The sequence below is a fragment of the Podarcis gaigeae genome, assembly GCF_964106915.1.
Source record: "Podarcis gaigeae genome assembly, chromosome: 18".
Taxonomy (NCBI): Eukaryota; Metazoa; Chordata; class Lepidosauria; order Squamata; family Lacertidae; genus Podarcis; species Podarcis gaigeae.
The window spans coordinates 8097175-8114077 of NC_139696.1; the positions used below are offsets into that span (position 1 = coordinate 8097175).

The 16903-nt window shown below is 49.6% G+C and overlaps 2 protein-coding genes across 11 annotated transcripts in view; both read left to right on the plus strand.

Annotated features, from left to right (window-relative positions):
* The window catches only part of NCLN (nicalin), a 28153-nt gene extending 22197 nt beyond the window's left edge, over nt 1-5956 (plus strand). For all 9 annotated transcript variants that reach the window (XM_083720487.1, XM_083720488.1, XM_083720486.1 and 6 more), the window contains 3 exons: nt 3081-3134; nt 4295-4373; nt 5347-5956. In XM_083720487.1, the coding sequence (XP_083576613.1) occupies nt 3081-3134; nt 4295-4373; nt 5347-5406 (193 nt within the window). In that variant the 3' untranslated portion in view covers nt 5407-5956. The remainder of the gene's footprint in view (nt 1-3080; nt 3135-4294; nt 4374-5346) is intronic.
* A 6520-nt stretch (nt 5957-12476) lies between these two features.
* The window catches only part of CELF5 (CUGBP Elav-like family member 5), a 79899-nt gene continuing 75472 nt past the window's right edge, over nt 12477-16903 (plus strand). For both annotated transcript variants that reach the window (XM_083720536.1, XM_083720537.1), the window contains exon 1: nt 12477-12814. In XM_083720536.1, the coding sequence (XP_083576662.1) occupies nt 12553-12814 (262 nt within the window). In that variant the 5' untranslated portion in view covers nt 12477-12552. The remainder of the gene's footprint in view (nt 12815-16903) is intronic.

A 16903-nucleotide genomic window follows, 5' to 3' on the forward strand; every position in this document is an offset into this window, starting at 1 on the left:
TTCTGCTCTGGTGCTCTTTTGTGCTGTTAGCTGCCCTCAATATCCACACACACACACACACACACACACACACACACCCTTGTTGATATGGTTAGAGACAGGGTGGCACAGAGAGGTGACCTAGTAAAAAGCATCTCCAGGAAAGACTGGGTGGTCCTGGTTCAGGGCCCAGCTGGTTACTTATTTATTGATGGTGTTTATACTCGAATCCCCGCGGCGGGGTGCGCTCCCGTCGTTCGGTCCCAGCACCTGCCAACCTAGCAGTTCGAAAGCACCCCCGGGTGCAAGTAGATAAATAGGGACCGCTTACCAGCGGGAAGGTAAACGGCGTTTCCGTGTGCTGCGCTGGCTCGCCAGATGCAGCTTGTCACGCTGGCCACGTGACCCGGAAGTGTCTGCGGACAGCGCTGGCTCCCAGCCTCTAGAGTGAGATGAGCGCACAACTCTAGAGTCTGTCAAGACTGGCCCGTACGGGCAGGGGTACCTTTACCTTTACCTTTTATACTCTGCTCTTTGGCCAGAAAAGCTTTGAGAGTGGCTTACAAAAAACAAAACAAAAAAAATTCCTTCCAGTAGCACCTTAAAGACCAACTAAGTCAGTTCTTGGTATGAGCTTTTGTGTGCATGCACACGAAAGCTCATACCAAGAACTGACTTAGTTGGTCTTTAAGGTGCTACTGGAAGGAATTTTTTTTGTTTTGACTATGGCAGACCAACACGGCTACCTATCTGTAATTACAAAAAACAGTATTCGACACTCCCTTAGAAAAGCCTGGCATGGACATGTAACAAGGTAAAAGAGTAATGGGAAATGATTTATAATGAATTGAAATGAATGTTTGAAATTACCAAGGGCATCTAGGCCAACCCCTGCAATGCAGGAGTCACAGCTAGTGAATTCTTAGCAGATGGCCATCCAACCTGTGCTTAAAATCCTCCCATGAAGAAATGGCCACCGCCATCTTCTGAGCTTTTCTGTTCCACTGTCCAACAGCTCTTAACCCTCAGAAAGTTATTCCTAATATTGAGCTGGAATCTCCCTTCATTGTGTTTGAATCCACTGGTTCGGGTTCTCTCCTCTGGAGTAGCAGGAAACAAAGCTTGCTCTCTTATAAGGTGTGTGACTGAACCAACATCTGTGCATCTAGCACTCAACAGGTATTCCTACACAAACTACCAAGAGGTGTAGGAGCTTTGGGGTAACAGAGTACAGTGGTACCTCGGGTTACAGACGCTTCAGGTTACAGATTGTGCTAACCCAGAAATAGTACCTCGGTTTAAGAACTTTGCTTCAGGATGAGAACAGAAATTGCGCAACGGCGGCGCAGCAGCAGACAGAGGCCTCATTAGCTAAAGTGGTACCTCAGGTTAAGAACAGTTTCAGGGTAAGAATGGACCTCCGGAACGAATTAAGTACTTAACCCGAGGTGTTACCGGAAAAATCCGAGGGCTCCCTTGGACAAAAAGTAAAGACACCAACCAGAGTAAATTGGAGCAAATCAGCAGCCTGTAGGCTTGGCCTTTATTGACTGTTGCAACAGGGTGCTCCCCTCACTTGCAGGTGAGAGGAAAGACACAGAAAAATGGTGTGCAAGACCTTATAAAAACTTTTGAAATTCCCATCCTGTAGGTCAAGCCCACCCCCAGAAACATCATGCATACATTACAGAAAGGGGGGGTTGAGGGAGGAGTTGTGGTGGTAACCTGAGTGTCCTGCCACTTGGCTGGTTCCCTTCTCTCCCCCTCCCCATGAGTCACTTCCAGGAGACAAAGGGGAGTTTGCAGTTTCCTGCCCCCTGAGGGAAGATCTGATCATTGTCCTTTGTTCCAGTCCATGCTGAATCCACTCCCATATGCAAGTTCTTTGTGATCTTGATTGTCTTCTGTCTAGGACCATCAGGGTTGGCATAGCAACTGGGCAGGGCTCCTGTGGATGTGCTGGCCTGGCCTGTATCAAACCTTCCCCATTTTGTAGTCCTTCCTTCATGGAGTAAAATAAAAGTGGAACAGTGCAAATCCGATGTATGGTTGATTTTCTATGAATTTATAACAGAAGCGTAGCGTATGTAGTGTGTGAGTGTGTGTGAAGTTTATACAAACTGAATGATGGGGGGGGGGTGTTTCCTGCTACAGAGGTACCACTGTAATCTAACTAAGCTGCCTGAGGGAAGAGCTGTGCGGCTAGAGCTGCCTTGCTCCCCATTGCCAGCTCTGCTGGATCTGACCCGAGAGGAAAAGTGCTCCTGGGCAGGAACAGGCAACCAGCCCCACCAAGCTCCCATCCTCCTCCTTCGAGGATGCCAACTGCCCTCAAGAGTCAGATGGTGCGACAGAATCTGCTGTGGCGTCCCAGACGGGTCACCCTGGGTCTTGTCTGTGGAGGACGAATGCTTCCAGGGATGTGGGGGGGGGGGGAGGAGCTCATTATCAGGGGCAGGAGACCCAGAACTGCCACGGACATCGGTGGGGAGCTGCTGCTCTTAACCGTGGTAGAAGAAGGGGAACTTTAATAACTCTGGCTTCAGACTGCTCTTTCCTCCTCCCTTCTGTTCTTTTCTCCTTGTGTGCCATGCCTTTTAAATATGATTTTTATTAAATTTTCTGTTTTACAATTTCAGATAAACATTTTACATGCTTAAGATATCAATGACTTCCCTTCTCTTTCCATGGTTCATTCTGCATATCATAAATTCCTGCATATTTTACAAAAACTATACTGATCGGTTTTCCATTACTACATCCATCAAAACTTATTTATACCGTTGAATTTATCTTAATGCTGCCGGCATTTGCAGCCACTGCTAGAGCACGATTTCTGTTCTCATCCGGAAGCAAAGTTCTTAACCTGAAGCACTATTTCTGGGTTAGCGGAGTCTGTAACCTGAAGCGTATGTAACCTGAAGCGTATGTAACCCGAGGTACCACTGTATTAGTATTTAGGATGAGCTAGATCAGACTCTCTACATAAGGCACCCCCGTGTATTTCTACAACTTCCTGTGTTGTGACTTTCAAAAGCACAACTGTTTTAAAAACATTAACAAGTTAATTCGGCGCCCCTCTTTTTCTAAACCCCATGCAGGGACCCCGAGTTTGTTTTCTACGACCAGTTGAAGCAAGTAATGAATGCATATAGGTAAGTGCAAGCAACCTTGTATTTCTTTGCCCTGAGATCAGAGGCCCCCTCAAAGGCCTGTGTTTCTAGGGCTTGGCCTGTGTGGGGTGGGGAGGAAGAAATCTTAATATCAACCTGTTACCCCACAGAAAGAATTGGGAAATGTTCTGTGCAGATTCCTCTTGGGTTCTTGCCCAGGAATGTGGTCAGCCTTTTCTCCCACCTTGCGGTGCTGGCATTGCCCTGCTTGGAATACACAGGCTCTGAGGATTCCTCCTTCCTGCCCAGCCATTATTCTCCTCTCTCTCTTACACACACTAACTCTGTGTTTCCAAGCTATCAAGGCAGCCTTCTCAAACTTGGGACTCGCCAGATGTTATGGCCTGCGATGGCATCATCCCCAGCCAGCAGGTTGCAGAAGGGGTTAAATAGGGGTTAAATCCAGCAGAAGGGGCTGGGTGCCCCCTCCCATGCACCATCTGTTTCCCACTCAACAGAGAGGGGTCAGAACCAAGACTTCTCAGACTGGTGGTGTACCTGACCCTGAGCACATTTCATAGGAGAACGTGTGGGGAGGGGCAGACACTGCAAATTGGACACCCTTTTTCCAGAGGGAGAAGAGGGGAGGGCACCCTGGGAGAGGAGCTGGTACGGGCCTTTCTGAGTAGCACCCACCTGAACATGAGCAGCTCTGGCGGGGGGGGGGGTGTAGAAAACATTCCCCTCTTCAAAGGGTGACTTTGTATTCCTGTTACAGTGGTGCCCCGCAAGACGAACGCCTCGCAAGACGAAAGGGTTTTCCGTTTTGGAGGCGCTTCACAAAACGAATTTCCCTATGGGCTTGCTTCGCAAGACGAAAATGTCTTGCGAGTTCCTGCGGGGTTTTTTCCCCTTTCCCCCCCTTTTCCTAAGCCCTAAGCTGCTTAACAGCTGATCGCTAAAAGCCGCTAAACCGCTAATAGCGCTAATCCGCTAAGCTGTCAATGGGCTTGCTTCGCAAGACGAAAAAACCGCTATACGAAGAGCCTCACGGAACGGATTAATTTCGTCTTGCGAGGCACCACTGTACTCATTCACTTTGTAATCCACCAATTTCTGTGGAAGTAGTGCAGGAGGGTGTGAAGTGTGCGCTTTAAGGGACTCTGTAATGTGCGCATGTCTAAACTTGGCTTGTTTTCCAGGGTCAAACCTGCCATCTTTGATCTCCTCCTGGCTCTCTGCATTGCCGCCTATCTCGGAGTAGCCTATGTTGCTGTCCAGGTGAGTGTGCAACAGACCCTGGTGGCCTCTCTCAAGCACATTTCAGCAGGAAATCAAGGCAGCTGCTTTCTCTTTCCCCCAGGGCTTGTCTGAGTTGGGGCAAAGTCTATTCAGAAGCTTCTTTTGCCACATTTTTGAGTTTTGCCTCCACCTCTTAATAGGTGCTGGCTTCCATGCCTTTTCATGATGGAGGCTATCTGTTAGCGGTTCATTAAGCCAGGTTAATGTGGACAGAGTCCTTTTTAACCTTTCCAATCCTCACGTTTGCAAGGGAACCTGAATACTTGCAGACAGAAAGGAAAACTATTCAGGGGCTACATTTTTTGTCCATCCCGATAATTTCATTTCATTTCATGCACAGAACAAATTTTGAGTTGTGTGTGTGGTGTAAATAGGATTGAGACTTAACCGAGGAGGATTTTAAACTCTGAACAGATTATTCTTCCCTGACTCTTCTATATCAAATTGCTTTTTTAAAACTCCCCTCCATTTTTGATTTGCTGGGCATTGTTTTGCTTTGGGGTGGGGTGCCCAGGTGCTGGCTATTGTTAGAGAAAGAAAAAACAAGTGTAGATTCCCATTGGCCTTATGGAACCACTTTCACAGTGCTCCAGAACCTGGCTTAAAAATCAGGTTTTTGAGACAATGGGTGTGATCCACCTGAAGCCGCCTCCTTAACGTGATATGGGTGGGTGGGCTGGCCAAGGGTGGGGAATTGAGCTACAGCAAAGAAAGCCTTTCATCTCCCATAGGACGTTTCATTGTGGTGCAACAGACATGCTCCTCTGTTGCAGATGTGGCTGCGGCCTGCCAGATTCGAAAACACTTCTCCCACCCCCTCTGCCCGTTTCAGCATTCATCTTGAAGATACAGAGCCACCCACTCACTGTCTGTTTCCCTCTCTCTCTCTCTCTCTCTCTCTCTCTCTCTCTCTCTCTGCTTATGTGCCCCCCATCCCTGCCTCCCCTCCCAGCACTTCAGTCTGCTTTACAGGTTGGTGCAGAGACTGTCCCTGAAATCCAAGCAACAGTGAAAGGGTTCCAGAGGCACCACCGTTGGAAATGAGCCCGTCCGGACCAGGGCTGCGTTGGATGCTACTGCTGCTCGTTCCCTCGTTCCATTTCGCGACACTGGAGCAGGAGGCAGAAGCCGAGACGGAAAATGCCCTTCCACTCCCTTGCGTCTTGCGGCCCTGCGTTGCTCTCCCCTCCCGCTCCCCCCCCCTTCCTCGGGACAGAGCCCCAGGCGTTCACACCCACACCCACACACCATTGCTTCCAAACTGAACAATGGGTGTCTTCTTCTTTTTTGTCTTCTCTTTCCTTCCTCCCGCCTTCCCTTGGAAATCTTCCTATGAGCAAAAAGACATTTCCATAAGTGCAAAGCTGCTGTACGAGAAGCAGGCAACACATGTGCCATAGGTTTTAAGCTTTGGGGGTGGAAGCCTTGGGCTGGTGGGGTGGGCGGGGGCCTGCCTGTCAGATGGAGAACTTGAAGGGGCTGCTTTGGGGGGTCAGTTTGTGTTTTGTTTCGTTTTTTAAAAAAAGATGTGCACATGTAAATTAAAAGAGAACTACTGCGAAGTTTCCTCCTGAGCTTTCTTGGCTCTGATATCTCAGCTTTCTGATATCTAGGGCGTTGTTTGTTAAGTGGGGTTTGTCACATGGATGTAGCAGCTGGGTGGGTGGGGAGTAAGGGTGGTTAATGCCTCGTTTTGGTGGGGAGGGTGATGAGAACGCGGGTGCTGAGAAGGGGAAGCTCTTTGGTAGAGCGGCCAGAGCTGTAATGTTCAATATTTACTCAGCTCTGCCTATTCTTCCTTCTCTGGGCACCTCCAGGAAGAGTTACTCAGTGGGTTTTCATGAGTTTGTGGCCGATCCGTGCCGCAAGGCTTGGCCTATCCAGCTCTCATCATCTGCAGCTAGCAGGGCTTCTGGGGAAGGCTGTCCTAGCTCACCTGGTCCAGACTCGAGACCTACCTGTGACTCACAATCTGCAACATAGGTAAAGGGACCTCTGACCATTAGGTCCAGTCGTGGCCAACTCTGGGGTTGTGGCGCTCATCTCGTTTTACTGGCCGAGGGAGCCGGCGTACAGCTTCCGGGTCATGTGGCCAGCAGGACTGAGCCGCTTCTGGCGAACCAGAGCAGCGCACAGAAACGGCGTTTACCTTCCCACCAGAGCGGTACCTATTTATCTACTTGCACTTTGACGTGCTTCCGAACTGCTAGGTTGGCAGGAGCAGGGACCGAGCAACGGGAGCTCACCCCGTCGCGGGGATTCGAACCGCCGACCTTCTGATCGGCAAGTCCTAGGCTCTGTGGTTTAACCCACGGCCCTGCAACATAGAATCTGCAACGTAGAATTGGAAGGGACCCTGAGGATCATCCAGTCCACCCCCCTGTGATGCAGGAATATGCAGCTGTCTCATACGGGGATCAAACCTGCAACTGTGGCATTATCAGCAGCACGCTCTAACCAAATCCAGGCTGAGGCCCACTTTTCCACATGCTCACTTTTGACTTCTACTTAATAGCTGCTTCTTCTTTGGCAATCACTCATAGCCAAATGGCGTTTATTGACCTGACCAAGGTCTTTGACACTAAATGGTACTGCTCTGTCAACTGCATCAATAGGAGTATAGCATCTAGATCAAGGGAAGTAATAGTGCCACTGTATTCTGCTCTGGTCAGACCTCACCTGGAGTACTGTGTCCAGTTCTGGGCACCACAGTTCAAGAAGGACACGGACAAACTGGAACGTGTCCAGAGGAGGGCAACCAAAATGGTCAAAGGCCTGGAAACGATGCCTTATGAGGAACGGCTAAGGGAGCTGGGCATGTTTAGCCTGGAGAAGAGGAGGTGAAGGGGTGATATGATAGCCATGTTCAAATATATAAAAGGATGTCACATAGAGGAGGGAGAAAGGTTGTTTTCTGCTGCTCCAGAGAAGCGGACACGGAGCAATGGATCCAAACTACAAGAAAGAAGATTCCACCTAAACATTAGGAAGAACTTCCTGACAGTAAGAGCTGTTTGACAGTGGAATTTGCTGCCAAGGAGTATGGTGGAGTCTCCTTCTTTGGAGGTCTTTAAGCAGAGGATTGACAACCATATGTCAGGAGTGCTCTGATGGTGTTTCCTGCTTGGCAGGGGGTTGGACTTGATGGCCCTTGAGGTCTCTTCCAACTCTATGATTCTAACTGTCCTCCTGAAAATTGGACAAATTTGTGAACATCCTTCGGCTCCTCCGCAATATTACGACGGCAACAATCGTGGGTAACAAGGGCTTTAAAAGTGAAACATTCGCGGTGGGATCAGGCATTAACACATCCCTGTTTATCGCCCCGACTTAACAGCACCAATAAGGCACATTACTAATTTTAGGGTGGCAATGCACAGTGTTACCTTAGCTTTACTACTAATGGAAAAACAGCGAGGAACTTCCCCCTGACTCAACCTTGTTTTGAGCCACACTTTTGCTGTTGCTGCCAGGGCTCCCAGAGGCTGCCAAGATGGCAACCACTAAGACCACCCAGGTACAGAGGTCTTCATCTTAATCCCCAGCATGTTTCCATTCTGAGAGAAGTCTAGAAACCCATAGAAGCAGACTAGAAAGTGAACACGCATTTTCCTCACCGTAATTGATTTCCATGGGAACCCCGGTGTAAAAACAACAAAACATATTATAGCAGTTCCGTTGGGAGCTTTGTTCAAAGAGGCAAGTTCCTGTCATTTCTGTCAAAACTCCGTTGAAAAAGATAGCTTATTTCTAAATTGGAAGACAGTTCAGAAGGCTTGTGTTCTTTTTGCATCAAATCCATAAAATTGCATTTCCTCTACTCCACAAGCGCACATAGATATTTGTCTTCCGTGTCTCCTGTGTTCACGCAACATTCATAAACGGCCAGCCACATTTAATACTTAGAAAAGCTTGCACCAACATTCCTGTAATAAAGAGAAGAGGTCTGTCGAAGGTTGCCAGCCTATTGCAAATCCCCTTCCCATTAGCAAATTGGATGTAGAACAGTGTATATAAACTTCTGCCCTTTAAATAAGGGGTTTATTTTGCATCAAATTTTGTTAATGGACAGGAAAGTATTTTAAATGGTGGGCTGGGTGTGTTTTTTGTTTCGTTTTTTGAGTCACTAAAACAGGCAAGGCAGCAAAGCTTTCCTGGTGTCCAGAATTACCCTTGTGTTGATGTTGAGTGGTGCGTAGTGGAAGGGGAATAATTTATAAATTGTACATGCCGCTCAACTGTAAAAAGAATAAGATTTTTTAAAAAAGAGTTGCAAGGGGACCCCAAAGGGTTATCTAGTCCAACCCCCTGGAGTCCTGGCCACAGCTATCAAACCACCAGCCTTCTGGTTAACAGCTGGATGCACTGACCCATTGCTCCATTTTCGGTTGACTGTGCCCTGAGCTCAGTGGCAGCAGGACACATGCTTGGCATGCAGAAGGTCCCAGGTTCTGTCCTCAGTGTCTCCAGGCAGGGCTAAGGACTGCCCCATAGCTGAAACCCTGGAGACCTGCTACCTGTCAGTGGAGAGGTAACCTTGAGCCAGACAGATCAAAGGCCTGCCTCAGGATAAATTGATCAAAATGGTGAGGACTAGACGCTTGCGTTCTTTTTAAGAGGAGGGCCATGCCTGCTTGGCATACGGAAAGTGCCAGTTTCTTTTTTTTAAAAAAAATAATTATTAACCGACCAATCAAATCAAATCAAATCACATCACATAAATTCCGAATTACAAAGCCGAATTTTAATTTTTTTGTTGGGGGGACCCATATTTCAAGTTCTGAAGGGGATTCCAATCATCTTCTTGCTGCTGTTTAATAGGAAAGTGCCAGTTTCAGTCTCCTATAAAGGTAAAGGGACCCCTGACCATTAGGTCCAGTCGTGACCGACTCTGGGGTTGCGGCGCTCATCTCGCTTTACTGGCCGAGGGAGCCGGCGTACAGCTTCCGGGTCATGTGGCCAGCATGACTAAGCCGCTTCTGGCGAACCAGAGCAGCGCACGGAAACGCCGTTTACTTTCCCGCCAGAGCGGTACCTATTTATCTACTTGCACTTTGACGTGCTTCCGAACTGCTAGGTTGGCAGGAGCAGGGACCGAGCAACGGGAGCTCACCCTGTCGCGGGGATTCGAACCGCCAACCTTCTGATCGGCAAGTCCTAGGCTCTGTGGTTTAACCCACAGCGCCACCTGCATCCCATTCAACCTCCTATAGTCAATGGCAATTGAGGAGGGGTCGTCGCTCCCCAAAGTCCAGATGCAAGGGTGGGCAGGATTCCTATCCCCCTTTAACAGATGTGCAGAGAGGACTGGAGGCAGTTCCAGCCAAGCTGCATCTTGCCATGAAGGTATTCTTGTTGTTTAGTCGTGTCCGACTCTTCGTGACCCCCTGGACCAGAGCACACCAGGCACTCCTGTCTTCCACTGCCTCCCCCAGTTTGGTCAAACTCATGCTGGTCTCTTCGAGAACACTGTCCCACCACCTCGTCCTCTGTCATCCCCTTCTCCTTGTGCCCTCCATCTTTCCCAACATCAGGGTCTTTTCCAGGGAGTCTTCTCTTCTCATGAGGTGGCCAAAGTCTTGGAGCCCCAGCTTCAGGATCTGTCCTTCCAGTGAGCACTCAGGGCTGATTTCCTTCAGAATGGAGAGGTTTGATCTTCTTGCAGTCCATGGGACTCTCAAGAGTCTCCTCCAGCACCAGAATTCAAAAGCATCCATTCTTTGGTGATCAGCCTTCTTTATCGTCCAGCTCTCACTTCCATACATCACTACCGGGAAAACCATAGCTTGAACTATACGGACCTTTGTTGGCAAGGTGATGTCTCTGCTTTTCTTCTTACAGAGCTCTTAATGGCTGAGGGACGTTGGGAGCTACTTTTGGCCCGGGGGGGGGGGGGACACATGCCAAGAGTGGCAGGGGTGGGTGGGCAGAGAGAGGCAGAAGTGGGCGGAGCAACGGGTGCCCGTTTTGCATCTGGGTAGGAGGCTAGTTTCGGCACCTACCGAGGGAAACAAGATGGGCTTTCGGAGTTTGGAGTCCAGGCAGGCTAAAGTTTTCCAGGAGAGCGCAGGGCGCAGACCTGTGAGGGGGCAGATCTTGGGCACATGCCACTGTCAGTGGCTAAGCTGCTGTGACGTCACGGAGGGATAGGGATCCCCGACCCTGCAGATGAGGGATAGAACCGGATCCAGAAGTGTCTCCAGGCTACATACTGGAAGGTAAACCCATCCACAAAGGACCTTTGCCAAAATAGGTCCGTATAGTTAAAGCAATGGTAGTGATGTATGGAAGTGAGAGCTGGAGCATAAAGAAGGCTGATCACCGAAGAATTGATGCTGTTGAATTCTGGTGCTGGAGGAGACTCTTGAGAGTCCCATGGACTGCAAGAAGAACAAACACATCCATTCTGAAGGAAATCAGCCCTGAGTGCTCACTGGAAGGACAGATCCTGAAGCTGAGATTCCAAGACTTTGGCCACCTCATGAGAAGAGAAGACTCCCTGGAAAAGACCCTGATGTTGGGTAAGATGGAGGGCACAAGGAGAAGGGGACGACAGAGGACAAGATGGTGGGACAGTGTTCTCGACACTACCAGCATGAGTTTGACCAAACTGCGGGAGGCGGTGGAAGACAGAAGTGCCTAGCGTGCTCTGGTCCAGGGGGTCACGAAGAGGCGGACACGACTAAACGACTAAACAACAACAACAAAGGTGCTACTGGATAATTTTTTTATTTTTAATTTTGACTGCGTCAGACCAACACTGCTACCTACCTGAATCTAGATTCTAGAAGGCTGGTGATGCGAAACCTGGGAGGAGAGGTATAAAATTGTGTGGCCACGAGGTGGCGCCAGGGCACAGGGTTTGACTCACCCCCCAACTGTGCTAACATCCAAGGCCTCGCGATGATTCTAGTCCACAATCTTTCTTTCTTTCTTTCTTTCTTTCTTTCTTTCCTGACTAAATGTAGAAATAGGAGTAGTTCCAAAATTTGAGAAAAGGAACCAAAGGGTATCTTACACAGCTGCTGGAAGGACATTCTTAGTTTCACCCTTGGTGAGTCTCTCCTGCGAACAATTAACCAATTTTTTTTTTCCCTCTCTCTCTCCTATCCAGGGATTTCCCTGTCTACTGAACAGTGGTTCAACTTGAAGGCAGTCATTCTGCAAATTGACGCAGCTATCCAGAAATTCTAAGAGACAAGCTACTTGGAAAATTCACTTTGCAATTTGCTGTGGTAGTGTGAGTGTGAGAGAGGGATGACACAAAACGTGGTTGTGGTTCGCGAATAAATAGAACCTCTCCTGAGATTGTGTGCGTGTGTGTGCATGTGCTTGCGGTTCTTTGGAAACAAATCCCAGAAAATAATCACCCTGGGAGGATTTAACAAATGCAAAGAGGCGTTTTGCTAAAAATAAATGTGACTAGTAACCAATAAATGGCTGTTACTGACTTCACAATGCCCGCTTCAGAGAACTGGTGACCCATCGAGATTTGCTAGACTCCAGCTCCCGTCAGCCCCTGTCAGCCTGGCTGGTGGTCAGGGATGATGGGAACGGTAGTCTAACAACATTTGGACGGCAACACATCGCCTTCACCCTTTATGTGCGTCTAAAAGTATTTATAACAGAACCTCCGAGGGTAAAGGCAGTCTATTTTGGCAGCTGATGGGGGAGCAAAAAAGCGTGGCGGGGTGTGTGTGTGTGTGTGTGTGTGTGGATCTGTCTACTTTAAGGAACAGGTTCCTGGCTGAATTGCATCCTTTGTTTAATTCAACAAAGCGGTTCTTCAAATTCACCAAACACCTTGTTGCATCCTTTTTCCCCCTCCCCTTCCCGGTTCGTTGGGTTAATAATATTTGCCTTTGCATCCCTGCCTAGTTTAGGACATAACCCCCCCCCCCGTCCTCCTCCTCCTCCCCGCGCCACACTTCCAAGCTCCCAATCCCGCTCCCAGCAGCACCCCGCTTTCACGCTCCCCGAAACCCCCCGTGCACTTCCCCGGAACGGCCAGGCGGTGTCGCTGCCTAGCAGCTGCTTTTTTGTGGTCCTGATGCTGCGCTCGGCAGCATCTTTTTCCCCCTCCAGTGGCATCTTGCGCGCCGCCTCCTTCCTTCTCGCAGCATCCTCCACTGCGCAGCCCGCGCTGGGGGCTCGGGGGATGGCCAGACTGCCGGCGAGCGAGCCCAGGCGGAAGGCGCAATCCCAGCAACCGCCCCGCGCCTCCTCCATGAGCAGCGGCAGCGGCGGCGGCGGCAGCAGCTCCGAGCCCGAGGGCATGAAGGACCTAGATGCTATCAAGCTCTTTGTGGGGCAGATCCCCCGGAACCTCGAGGAGAAGGACCTCAAGCCCCTCTTCGAGCAGTTCGGACAGATCTACGAGCTGACGGTGCTGAAGGACCGGTACACTGGCATGCACAAAGGTGCGCCCTTGTGTTTTTAATCCATCCTTTTCTTTCTCTCCTTCTGTTCCCCGCTCGCCTTTCCTCTCCGCTCCTCTCCCTCGCGCATCCTACACCCCCCCCCCGCCTAATCCACCCTCCTCAACCTTTTCTTCCCTTTCTACCAATCTGTCCACCCCCCCCCAACTACATTCTCCATCCTGTCATTTTAATCCACCCTATCACTTTCTCCCACCCTGCATGCAATATTTCCCTCCATCCATTCTTTTACACCTCCCTCCCTTAAAATAATAATCTTCATTCTATCTGGGCGGGCGGGTGAAGCGGGGGCGGGAAGCGTTTTGCTCATCGTCTCACCCTTAGCTCTCCACATCAAGCCTGGTTCTCTGCCCCCCCCCGCCCCCATTTTTTTTTTGCTGCTGCTCTATAAACCCCTTATATAGTTGTGTTTTATTCCATCTGCTCTTTAATGCCGCCACCCCCCCCCCGCAGGCTCTCTCTTTCTCATTCTGCTCCATTAACCCCCTCCGTCCCTTTCACCATCGCGCCCCCCCCCCAATTTCCCTCCCCTTAACCCATCAGCCTCCAAGAGCATCTCATTCTGTTCCCAGGCCCACCGCTAGCCCGAGCTTCAAGGCTGGTGCTGCCATCCTCTCACCTTGTCTTGCCTGGACACCTGTGTGACCCACCTCCTTGCAGGTTAAACTGGGGGGTGGGGAGGTGCTCATTCAGGAGCCTTGGAGCCTATATGGCTTCCCTCCCCCAGTGGCGTAGCATGGGTTGTCAGCACCCGGGGCAAGGCAAGTAATTTGTGCCCCCTAACCCGTGGATTTGCGCCCCCTAACCCATGGATTTGCGCCCCCTAACCCTAACCCCCAGATGTTGCGCCCGGTGCGGCCGGCCCTCCCTGCACCCCCCACGCTACGCCACTGCCCTCCCTCTACCTCCTCCCCCATGCATTTTCTCTATATTTCCTCCTGTTCCCTCCAGACCCCATTCCCAGACACCTCCCCATTTCTCTTCCCACACCCTCCATCCAAACCTCACCCACCACCACCACCACCACCCTGTCCTTAAAAAAAGCCCATTTTCATATCATTTATGGTGTGTTTCTACCCTTCAGGGACCTACCTCCACCCCCCTCTTTCCTCTACTCCCTTTTCATTTTCTGCAAAAAAGGCTTTTGACAGGAACACTGGGGTGTGGGGCACGACTATATATATATATATATATGCATGCTATGCTAACCAAAATGGCTCTTGACCGCTATGTCTGAGGCTAGACCCTAAAAGCTGCCTGCAATTGCTCCCCAGCATTTAAACTTCCAGACGAAAGGTCTTGGGTGTCTTTAACATTTCATGGGACACTGGCAGATGCAAACCCATAGTGTGCATGAGAGAGGGGTGGGCTGTGTGTGTGTGTGTGTGTGTTATATGTGCTTGAAAACAAATATCCCCCCCCCAAAAAAAAGGCATTGAGATGTGGCTACGTGTGGACAGCACAGTCAGTGGCGAATCCTGGCCTGTTGCTGCCTTGCGATGTACGGAAATGGCAATGTTTTGTTGCAGATAGTTGAAGGCCTGTGGGCCTAAGTTGGTCCTTATCTCAGGTGGACCCTCCAAACAAGGTTGGAATCAGCCCTGACCCTTGACTATCCCATGGGGGGGGGAGCTGGGGGGCTGGGGGGAATCGGAGACCAGTGGCAAACACTGCAAAACGGCAGGTTCCCCGCCCCAAACTTTCCAGGGGTGAGAATGAATCACCCTGTTGGTTTGCGTCTTATTTTCAAGAGGCACACTTGCCTGCGGCCGATTTTTGTTTGACCAAAGGAAAGGAGTGAGGTCTTGTGGTCAAATCTTGTGGGTTTTGCACTGGCCATTGTGAGAACAGGATACTAGTCTTGAGAGCCTCAAGGTCCATAAATAGCAACACCCTAGAGGTCCCGGGCCCTAAGGAAGTTAGATTAGCTTCAACCAGAGCCAGGGCCTTTTCAGCACTGGCTCCGGCCCGGTGGGACGCTCTGCCTCATGAGACCAGGGCCCTGCAGGATCTGATTTCTTTCCGCAGGGCCTGTAAGACAGAGTTGTTCAACCTGTTTGACTTCCAAAATGTTTGAAAACCAAGGTGCAGCTTCTGATTGGTGCAGGTGCCTCGAAAACAGTAGCCGATGGCCGCATCGTATGTTCGGCTTCCGAAAAACACTCGAAAACTGGAACACTTACTTCCGGGTTTTCGATGTTTGAGAACCAAGGCACCACTGTATGATGATGATGATGATGATGTCTCAAGCTGCGTGGGGAACACAATTGTTTGATTCTGCGACCTCACTGGGAGCCCTGAGAGGATCCTACTGAAGAAGAAACATAGAGTCTTCTTCATCCAGGGGCAAACCTTCTATGAAACTAAAGAAGCTTAAGCTTGAGGGCCCCACACTGCTTTAAAAAATTGCTTTTAAAAAATGCATCATGCACATATATGACATTTCCCTAAATTACACCCCCATAGAAGCATGAAAGGGACCACAAGGGTCATCTAGTCCAACTTTCAGCAATGCAGGAATATTTTGCTCAAACCCTTGAGTTCTCCTTCTCTACCAACTGAGCAGACCTCGAAAACTACAAGGCAGAGAGGATTTTTATTGACTCCAGTGGTTTTGGCATGTGGGATAATCCAGTACAACAATTTTAATCAAAATCTGAGATGTGGTAGCTTTTTTTAAAAAAAATAAAAAAGTGGCAATGTGTTGTGCAGCAAACCCACCAAAGAGGATAACAGTTGTCACCTAGACTTTGTTGTTGGCTGCATGGAGGTTCCCATGACCATTCAAGCTTCAGGGTACCCCAAAAATGGAGGTCTGCCACTAACTCCATCCCCTATGTCAGGGATGGGGAACCTTTGACACACACCCCCAATCTCTGAGGCATGGGACCCCCAATGTTGATGGACTACAGCTCTCCATCTTACTGGACGTTGGCCAAGCTGGCTGCTTGGAGTCAAGTTCCAAAAACATCCAGAGCTCTGCAGGAACCCCATCTCTCTGCTTTCTCAGGATCCGATGAATTTGTGGGAGACAAGGTCATTGATGGCTCTGTTGTGGCTCCACGGTTGGAGGCAGTGATGCTGTGAAAGGCCAGTTGCTGGACACAGCAAGGGGTGAGAGTGAATGTTGTGCTCAGGTCCTCCTTGCGGGGGCATCTGGTTGGCCACTGTGAGAATGAGATGGGCTACTAGTCTGATCCAAAAGGCTCTTTTTATGGGCTTAGGCTCTACATTCTATAGAGTCGATTGCATTCTGCGTAAACAGGCACCGTATTTTTAGCTCTATAAGACGCACCAAACCATAGGACACACCTAGTTTTTGGAGGAGGAAAACAAGAAAAAAAATATTCTGAATCTCAGAAGCCAGAACAGCAAGAGGGATCGCTACGCAGCGAAAGCAGCAATCCCTCTTGCTGTTCTGGCTTCTGGGATAGCTGCGCAGCCTGCATTCGCTCCATAAGACGCACACACATTTCCCCTTACTTTTTAGGAGGGAAAAAGTGAGTCTTATAGAGCAAAAATTACGGTAATTGTATTAAAACACACACTTCTTCTTCTTCTTTTTCTTCTTCTTCTTTGGCGATCCCTCATAGCCTAGTAAGATTGTCTTCCATGAGCACGGTCTTAACAGTGAATCCATAAGTGACTGTGGAGGCCAATTCTGGATCCACACATCCTTCCACAGTGGGGACAGAGGTTTCCGGGTGGGAGTTGATCCCGGTTAAGGTTTGCCAAGCGTGCCTTCCTCTTAGCACACTTCTCCCTTTTGTCTTGAGTTCTAATGTCTCCAAAGCCCATGACACCTTTGGCAAAGGCTGTTCTCCAACTGGAGCACTTGCAGGCCAGTGTTTGCCAGTTGTCGATGTTTATACTGCAGTGGTACCTTGGGTTACATACGCTTCAGGTTACATACGCTTCAGGTTTACACACTCTGCTAACCCAGAAATAGTGCTTCAGGTTAAGAACTTTGCTTCAGGATAAGAACTGAAATCGGGCTCCGGCGGCGCGGCAGCAGCAGGAGGCCCCATTAGCTAAAGTGGTGCTTCAGGTTAAGAACAGTTTCAGGTTAAG